The 9,876-nt window shown below is 45.7% G+C and overlaps 1 protein-coding gene across 6 annotated transcripts in view; it reads left to right on the top strand.

The window, feature by feature from the left end:
- The first annotated feature begins 2,668 nt into the window (after nt 1-2,668).
- LOC138757126 (transcription factor 4-like) overlaps nt 2,669-9,876 on the top strand; it is a 664,743-nt gene continuing 657,535 nt past the window's right edge. For 2 of the 6 annotated variants that reach the window (XR_011353352.1, XM_069923936.1), the window contains exons 1-3: nt 2,672-3,154; nt 3,441-3,806; nt 4,570-4,642. Coding sequence is in view for 5 of the 6 variants with exons in the window: in XM_069923936.1 (XP_069780037.1) it covers nt 3,705-3,806; nt 4,570-4,642 (175 nt within the window). In the remaining variant the exon portion in view is untranslated. The other 4 variants (XM_069923937.1, XM_069923938.1, XM_069923940.1 and 1 more) reach the window with 4 other exon arrangements.

Raw genomic sequence — 9,876 nt, 5'->3', positions numbered from 1 at the left:
TTGTGAACGAAAGAAAGTAAATAAAAAAAAAAGGGGAATTTCTTTGAAGTGCAGAAGTCGTTAAAAAGGGAAGTACGTGGGTTGGTGAAATGGTTGTTTCTCTTTAAACGAAAGAATGAATGATCCAAGCAGCGTTGTGTGCAGTGCATTGGGGAGGCGCGGGGTTGCGGGGGGGGGGGGGGGGGTACTGGCGAATTCTTCCTCCGGGGGAACCTTCTCCCCTTCCACCCTCACTCGCCAAATCCCCGGGAACAGCTTTGTTTTTTTATCTGGAGCTTTTTTATTTTTATTTTGGTACCTTCTTGAGTGGGACCTGGCCAGAAAAAAGTGGCTTTTTATACTTTCTGTTTACCGTCCGCGCTTTTCTTGCACTTTAAACTTGGGGGGGGGGGGGAACTGACCAACAAACTCTTTCATTGTCGATGGTTCCCTTGGGCAGGTCGTCTTGGATTCGGTTCTATCTCATTCAGGTGGCGGTGGGGTTTCCCCCCCCCCCCCCCTTCCTCTCCCGCTTCATCAGTCTCGTCTTTGCGCGCAGGTTGTCAGTTCGCCTCGAACCATACGACTTTTCTACGCTCTCCCCATCTGCAAAGCCCCCCCCTCCCCCCAAGTCTCTTCCTTCCCCCCCCCCGTCTCTTACTTCCCCCCCACCCGTCTCTTACTTCCCCCCCACCCTTTCTCCCCCCCAAGTCTCTTCCTTCCCCCCACCCTCTCCGCCCAAGTCTCTTCCTTCCCCCCACCCTCTCCGCCCAAGTCTCTTCCTTCCCCCCACCCTCTCCCCCCCAAGTCTCTTCCTTCCCCCCACCCTCTCCCCAAGTCCATTCCCCCCACCCTCTCCCCCAAGTCCATTCCCCCCACCCTCTCCCCAAGTCCATTCCCCCCACCCTCTCCCCCAAGTCCATTCCCCCCACCCTCTCCCCCAAGTCCATTCCCCCCCCACCCTCTCCCCCAAGTCCATTCCCCCCACCCTCTCCCCCCAAGTCCATTCCCCCACCCTCTCCCCCCAAGTCCATTCCCCCACCCTCTCCCCCCAAGTCCATTCACCCGCCCTCTCCCCCCAAGTCCATTCCCCCGCCCTCTCCCCAAGTCCATTCCCCCGCCCTCTCCCCCAAGTCCATTCCCCCGCCCTCTCCCCCGCCCTCTCCCCCAAGTCCATTCCCCCGCCCTCTCCCCCCAAGTCCATTCCCCCGCCCTCTCCCCCCAAGTCCATTCCCCCGCCCTCTCCCCCAAGTCCATTCCCCCGCCCTCTCCCCCCAAGTCCATTCCCCCGCCCTCTCCCCCCAAGTCCATTCCCCCGCCCTCTCCCCCAAGTCCATTCCCCCGCCCTCTCCCCCCAAGTCCATTCCCCCGCCCTCTCCCCCCAAGTCCATTCCCCCGCCCTCTCCCCCCAAGTCCATTCCCCCGCCCTCTCCCCCCAAGTCCATTCTCCCGCCCTCTCCCCCAAGTCCATTCCCCCGCCCTCTCCCCCCAAGTCCATTCCCCCGCCCTCTCCCCCAAGTCCATTCCCCCGCCCTCTCCCCCCAAGTCCATTCCCCCGCCCTCTCCCCCCAAGTCCATTCCCCCGCCCTCTCCCCCCAAGTCCATTCCCCCGCCCTCTCCCCCCAAGTCCATTCCCCCGCCCTCTCCCCCCAAGTCCATTCCCCCGCCCTCTCCCCCCAAGTCCATTCCCCCGCCCTCTCCCCCCAAGTCCATTCTCCCGCCCTCTCCCCCAAGTCCATTCCCCCGCCCTCTCCCCCCAAGTCCATTCCCCCGCCCTCTCCCCCCAAGTCCATTCCCCCGCCCTCTCCCCCCAAGTCCATTCCCCCGCCCTCTCCCCCCAAGTCCATTCCCCCGCCCTCTCCCCCCAAGTCCATTCCCCCGCCCTCTCCCCCCAAGTCCATTCCCCCGCCCTCTCCCCCCAAGTCCATTCCCCCGCCCTCTCCCCCCAAGTCCATTCCCCCGCCCTCTCCCCCCAAGTCCATTCCCCCGCCCTCTCCCCCCCCTCTCCCCCCAAGTCCATTCCCCCGCCCTCTCCCCCCAAGTCCATTCCCCCGCCCTCTCCCCCAAGTCCATTCCCCCGCCCTCTCCCCCCAAGTCCATGCCCCCGCCCTCTCCCCCCAAGTCCATGCCCCCGCCCTCTCCCCCCAAGTCCATGCCCCCGCCCTCTCCCCCCCCAACCTCCCTCCCCCCCAGCCTCCCTCCCCCCCAGCCTCCCTCCCCCCCCCAGCCTCCCTCCCCCCCCCAGCCTCCCTCCCCCCCCCCAGCCTCCCTCCCCCCCCCCAGCCTCCCTCCCCCCCCCCAGCCTCCCTCCCCCCCCCCAGCCTCCCTCCCCCCCCCCAGCCTCCCTCTCCCCCCCCAGCCTCCCTCTCCCCCCCCAGCCTCCCTCCCCCCCCAGCCTCCCTCCCCCCCCAGCCTCCCTCCCCCCCCAGCCTCCCTCCCCCCCCAGCCTCCCTCCCCCTCCCCAAGTCCATTCCCCATCCTCTCTACCCCCCTCCCCGTTCCCTTTCCATCCTCAGCCGCACATGAACGTTTTTTTTTTAAATTCCCCCCCCCCCCCTCCCCGAGCGATCGAGCAAAAATAACGAATCGCTTCCATTTTATTTCAGTTGGACATTGCAAACGACACAGTTGCATTTCCATTCGCAAAGTTGCCTTTTGAGGAACAGTTTCAGGTGCTGCCTCGTGATGTTGCAGCCACCGCAGGCAGAGGCGCAGCCGTTCAAAGGGAATCATCGTGCCGCGGGTGGGGGGGGGGGGGCTCATTTTGTCATGGAAGTGGCTGGACGGAGATGTTGAGGTGGATGTTGTGAGGACCCTCAGGCAGTGTTAGAGACAAACAGCGCCGCGTAACGGCGGGTTACAAAAGGTCAGGAATGTCCCGGATATTGATTGGATACATTGTGGCTCCCCCCCCTTGTTAAAATGTCACATTGTTACAAATGAGAGGAGCAATGTTTCCATCTTCACAAACTGGAGAACCTCCAGAAACTTTCCAACCACCTCAACTCTCTTAATTTCTATATCTCCGTCAGGAAGGGGAGGAAATAGGACACATACACGTTGGACTGAAAGATCATTTGTGGTTTTCCCTTTCCTGGGGGGGAAAAAAAAGTTGAACATTTTAAATATTTGATCAAAGGAGTTATTTGGATAATTTTTTAAAAAAGAGATCAAGGTAATTTTATTAAAACCGTGAAGATGCCATTGTTGCAGTAAAAGTTTGGGGTCGAATTCCATTGGAGCGGGAGTTGAGAAGTCCATGTTGAATAAGATTTTGTCGCCAGAAAGATAACAATTAACAAGTGTTTTTGCTTAAACGTTGGATTTTTGGAGCTGGTGGAATGGTGTTCCAAATTATCCACTTGGGAATTTTTTTTTATCAAGGCCTTTTTAAAAAAAAAAAGTGTAGGGATTTTTTTTAAAATGAAAACAGTGCTGATGTTTTGTTTCTTATTCGGAAGATGCGTGTGGTCATTTTGAGGGGTGTTTGGAAGCAAATTGCATTGAGTATCGAGAGCCGTGGAGCTCGGAGTTTGAGGGGGGAATCGATGTCGGATTCATTCATTGAAGTACCTCCTGTTGCATAATGATGCCGCGACTCCAGTGATTCCGTCTTGTTCGTTTGTGCATTCGGGTGTTTTGCAACTCGAAGTCTGGTGAATTGTTTAAAATCGAGGGCGAGAAGAAATAAAACATTAAACTTGGGAATTCGTTTCTGATTTTCCATGTTTCTAGGCTTGTGTAATTTTGTCAAAATGCATCACCAACAGCGAATGGCTGCCTTAGGGACGGACAAAGAGCTGAGCGATTTACTGGATTTCAGTGCGGTAAGAGAACCCATTCATGGCAGGTGGTGAGAAGGCGAGTGCACGGCCAAGATCTCGAGTCCAGCAGGGCTCTCTCTCTCTCTCTCCCTCCAAGAGGTGGCCAGTTCAGACAGCAGCCCCCCTTCCCCTCTCACAATGCTCTGTGCAGTTAGCAATGGAGCCACAATGTGAAACTTCACCTCCCCCCCCTCCAAAAAAAAATAAACAAGTCCCACTTAATTCCTAATCCTCCGAAGGGGTTTTTATTTTCTCCCGGAGGTCGCGTTGAAATAGGGCACTTTTGATGGTGACTGGAGGAGCATCTCTCTGAGAGATGGGTTTCGGAAGTTTGGTCAGGAGGGGAGCGCCAGGCGGAAATGTAGCCGGTGGCGATTTCAATCCCTTTCCTTTTTTTTCCGCTGCTTTTCTCTCTCCTTAACGTTTGTGCTGGCAGAGAAGTGGCTGGAAGAGTTAATCGGTGATCCCATCGTGACAAAAGGGGCGCAGGCGTCTTGATGGTAAGATCTGCGCGAAGAAGTGCCGCGAAAACTTTTCACATCGACTTTTGGGCTTTTTTTTGGGGGGGGGGGGTTCAACCCCCCACCCCCCCCCCCCTCCAGCAGTGAGAAACGAGTTGCCACTGCTGCGTGGCGTCAGGAGGAGATGCTGTCATTTAAAGAAAAAGTCTGATGTGGAAATCTGAGCCATTTGACTTATTTTTCAAGGGGGGGGGGGCAGAGCGAGCAGTTTGTAAAACATTTTGTTGCAATTTGATTTCTTGTAGATGTTTTCACCGCCTGTGAGTAGTGGCAAGAATGGACCAACGTCCCTGGGAAGTGGCCATTTCGGGGGTTCAAGTATGTCACTCGTTACTTGGTGTTTGTACATTTGTGTTTTCAGCTTCGTTTCTCGACCGATCGAGATTGAGGGATTAAATGGTCCCAACGAACTTGCATCGCTCCTCTGACCCGTCTTCGACCAGTTGAAGGCAGGCGCTGAGAAATTGCATCTCACGCACGTTAACTCGCGGGGCCCCATTTCTGATATTAACACGAGTCGAGAATTACGGATTGAGCAGGTTGATGGTTCGTTGGCTCCTCTTTTTAGAGGAAAACAAGAGACGGGGTTAGTTACAACAGTCTGCGAATATGAAATGAATTTGGATGTCGTGCATTCTCTCCAGTTGGAAAATATTGAGCAGTGAATTAAGTTTGTTCTGGGGGTGGGGCAGGGAAAGGGGGGGAAGAGATGCTTCTTGCAGGTATGTTGGGAGAAACTTGATCCGTTTGATTTTTGGATAATTGATTCACTCGAACTTGGAGCTTTTGCAACACATTGATATCAGTGGAATTTAGATACTTTATAAAGGGGAGCTGAATTTCAGTGAAAGGATCTTTATTAATCAAGTTTTGTTTAGATGACAGAACACCTGCCACTTAAAAATTCATTGTTCGACAGAGATACATTGATGCCTGTGCATGCGCTAAAATCCTCAGGAATTATTTTGAATGAAAAAGAATTGGATAAGTTTTTAAAAAAAGGTTAGATTGTAATGCATGCACTTTTTAAACTACAAGTTTTTTTTTAAACAATGCTGACTCGTTAGGAATTTTCATATTTGATTGCAATGATGGTCTCTGGCATAGTCTGTGGGTTTTTTTTTTAATACTAGGTTCTTTAGGAACCAGGCACAGGAATTAAAAGTCTTTAAATGAAAGAGTTGTGCATTTTGATACATTAGTGGAGAAAATAAAGTTACACAGATCATAATTTTCAAACCCAAACTTAAGGACGTTTCTTGAAGATAAAATCATTCAGATGTATGGAAAATATTAACATCATTTCAGAGGTAATGGGGTTCTTTTTTCTATCCAGATTTTCTGATCACTTTGTCAATTTGAACTCCAGTAGCGGAATGGTTTGAAAATAATTGAGAGCAAATATTGAATGTTGAAATTAAATAAAATTGGAGCTGCACTTGGATGACATTTATAACCTGAAGTTTTGAAAGCCTCTAAATTCTGCCCAATTGCAATGTTATCTTGGAGGTTGTTTTCAATGTAGGACATTGTAATTCACAGTATTATGATTCAAACCAATTTTTTTTTGGTGGGGGGGAGGTGGAGGAAACAAGCTGCTGCAATGGGTATTTTTCTCTGGGAAAAGTTGCCATTCTATTGTGGTACTTGAAGGTAGTTCACAATTTATTTTCCACATTGTTTCATTTCCTGTATTTAATGAAAATAAATTGGTTTCTGCAAAATTGATTTGAAATTGAGGTTTATTTCTGTTATTGTAAGGAAATGTTGCACATTACTGTAAATCTCAGTGGCTTTTGGTAAACGAATCCTTTATGCTGAATCTAACGTAAACAATGACTAAACATCAGTAGTAATGGATGGAAATGTAATATTATGTGTGGTACATATTGAGTTATACATTCTTGTGATACTTTCTCACAAATCTTGTTAGGTTTGCAAATGATTTGGACTCTAGCTTTTCTCCCTTTTATTTTTGATGGCTATTCAGCTTTGTGGATCAGCCGGTTTCAAATCTTGTACCAGCCCAGTTCCACCTTTAACCCCTCTCCTACCCCTAATATTTAGTACACTCATAAACACTTAAGTTGCGACTCAAATTTTGTTTTTAACCTCAATATCCCTTTTGGTTTAAAATCAGAGCTGTGATGAAAGGTGCTCATGGGGCTTCTTCCGCTTAGGGTTTATATATATTTATGGATTATATGGGTTTGTGAAATAAAGTCAAAGAAAATTTAATTTTTTTTCACACCAGTATCTTTTGCACAAAATATTAATTCTGCAAGCTTCATTTGTTATGAGGTTTTTTTATTGTCCTCTAGTGTTTTTGCTGCATTTTGTGGAAAATTATTGGTTATTTTGTCACTGACTATTGTATTCCAAAATATAATTTCTAGGTGTGGAGTATTTACATTTTACACTTTCTCTTGAAAGACCTTTAATTAAAAACAAAGTGCATAGTAAGAGGTAGAATTAAAAAAAAAGTATAAAACATTAAAAAAGATGCACATTGTGGTGATACTTTCTTACAAATGTTATCCCTGAATGATCAAGATAACTAAAATTTCAGTTTTTTTTTCCCTGGCATTGATTCACATTGTTTTGGGGTAGGAAGGGGATGCCGACGGTTCCTGTTAAATGAATGACATATTTGATATTAGGTTTTAATTTTGGTTTGTTTGAAATAGGAACAAATAAGATCTTTTTCTGCCTGCTTATTTTTTTTTAAAGTACAAGATAAGTTTAGGTTGGTAAAACAGCCATTCCAGATTGGAATTTTGTTGTTATCTTGTAGAAAGATAATTAAACAAGGAGAACTATGACCAGAAGAATAACTGATTTTTTTTTTCAGACGCATAATTTGGTTGAAAGCTAAATATTTTCAATCCAAATGAATTAAAACAATGCATTGGTGAATTTTGTTTTAATTGATTGGAAATTATTTTAGCTATACCTTTGAATAGGTGTTGAGTTTCTGGTCTTGCATAATATATATTTTTTCCCTGCAATTGAAGCAGATATTTTCTTTCATTCAGGAATACTAGATTTTCTTTCTGGGCTACAATATGTTGTGTAACTGAATTTATCAATTTTCAGGAAGTAGCACTTCACTTTTTTTCTTGTTAATTGCATTTTGCACATCGTGCTTCTTGTGCAGTTATGTTGATTTAGCAAAAGTAGAAATGATAAAAATCTATAATATGGAATTGTATAAATGTGAAAAATGATTTTTGCAAATTTTCATGAATAGTTGCATTGGAATACCTGAAAGTGATTTTAAAATTGCAGTTGGAGGGTCATGTGTAGTCTAATCTGAATAAACCTATATGTTGAAAAATACTTAATTTTGGCTTTTTCGAAAAAAAATGTTGATGTCTGAGTGCCTATTTGGACATGTAAAGGGTTAAATTGAGTAATTACAAGGAGCAAGATGGCTCACTGTTGTTTGTTCCTGATTGTTGCGCTGCAAGTGTAAAAGTCAGGCTGGCAGATTTGGCAGGCCCTAAGTAACAATTGTATGAGCAATTGCATAGAGCTGGGCATGGATAGCCCAAAGGGTTTTCATTTTGAATTTCAAAAGGTTCTGACAGCTTTACTTGGCCTGGTGGGTTTAACATTGCAATTTAGTTGCAAAATACAAGTGCCTCCTAAAGATGTTTTGTACATGTTGTCTTGACTTTTGAATAGTTTTATTTTTTTCACAGTTTTGGCGGTTTGCTTACTGTTTTGTTCCATTTAATTGAGGTGCCATAATATATTGATTGTAGGTACTGAGGGGTGTAACCAACAATTTTGTAGTGAACACAAACGTCCTTGTTATATTTTCAGCAGATTGTTGGATTTATGTTTAAAATCAGAAGTCGACCATGGCGTGTGAAGAGGCAAATCCACCCTCGTGTAGCCGACTCTGGAACTTGCCTTCAATTGTGCCATTCTTTGTTTTGCTGCTAAAAAAGATGCCTGACAGCTTTTTGGCTAAACCTTCATACGAGGAACACCATTAATCATGTCTTTTTTTTTCCCCACTCTCACATGGAAACGTAACCTCTTTTGTCCAAGTAAGATGGCTTTGTTGTCATGTTTTATGTTGACACGTCAGAATTAAGCACACTTAGCGTGGTCTATGTTAAAAATTCTGGTGCGTTGACTGGGGAAATGGTGGGGGGGGGGGTTGTCGAGGGAGAAAGGAGCAGACAAAAAAGCGTTGTATTTAGAAATCAAGGTATTTCAAATTAAGTATGAAAATTACTATACTAGTTAATAGAAATAAAGAATACATGTTAAAAATGAACATCTTGGTTCATCACAACTCAAACCAATTGCTTCAGTGAAATAGTTAGTGGCTTGCATGTAGTAATTTGACCTTTTAGATTACATTCGTTTCTCCATTCAATTTTGTTCAAAAGTGATGTACAACTTGGTTTGGGGTAAAAGCAAAGCCTTATTGGTCTGAACAATTACAGCAAATTATGAGCTGCATGGACTTCAACCCTGTTGAAAATATGAAATTTTTGGTGGGCTGTTGGACTCCCTTTGTCTTCCTTCAGATTAATATTGTTAATCTTTATCTTGAAGAAGAATGTAGTGGGCAGCAGTAAAAAAATTGCAACTCCTTTCCCTCTCCCACATTCTGAGTCCGAGCATGAATGGTTGAAAGAACCAACAGGCTTTTTGAATTCATTACCATTGAAGAGGTATATACCGGTAAATATTTTCTTGAGTCGTGACTAAAATTCAGTGCAAGGATGAAGGAGACCATGGATAGCCATTAAATTTCCACCCTTGCAGTCTGTTATCCCAAGAGAGCAAAGGGTGCACATTTATGCTCCAAATAACTATGCTGCAGGACATTTGCAATAAACCTGTATTAAAAGGAAAAGAAGCTTCCAGTTAATCTCGTCTTTTGGTTTACACTGGCAGATCATTTGATCACCTAAAGATACTAGTTTCTGTTTTGTTGAAGGTGACTTCTTAGGCAGAATTGTTCAGGTGAAATGCCTTGTTCTATTCTTCAAAAATGAACAAACACCTGGAGTCAGAAGATCGTGGTGACAAGTCCGACCCGTGAGCAAAAAATCAAGCTGGCACTTGTAACCAAAATCTTGTAACTGGTTTGCCATCTTTTTGATGAGATGTTTAATTAAGGGTCTTCTGCTCGGACATGAATGTAACACCACGCAACATAGGAGCTGAATTAGTGAGTCTGCTCTTCCATTTGAATCATTTTTCTTCTCAACTCCATTGTCCTGCCTTCTCCTCAAAACCTTTGATACCCTTACTAGTCAACCTCTGCTTTAAGTATACCCAGGGACTTGGCCTCTACAGATGACTGTGGCAATGAATTCCACAGACTTGCCACTCTTTGGCTGAAGAAATTTCTCCTCTAGAGATGGTGTCCCATTACAGTACTATAAACATCCTCTCCACATCCACTCTATCCAGTTCTTACCTAGTCGATTGCAGTGAGATCCCTGTTCATCATTCTAAACTCCAGGCCTCGAGCTTTCATGGTTTATTTTTCTTTGATGGAGCATTTTAAGGCAAAAGAAAAT

Source organism: Narcine bancroftii, chromosome 3 (assembly GCF_036971445.1).
Source record: "Narcine bancroftii isolate sNarBan1 chromosome 3, sNarBan1.hap1, whole genome shotgun sequence".
Classification (NCBI taxonomy): Eukaryota; Metazoa; Chordata; class Chondrichthyes; order Torpediniformes; family Narcinidae; genus Narcine; species Narcine bancroftii.
This window is presented reverse-complemented; position numbering and strand designations above follow the sequence as displayed.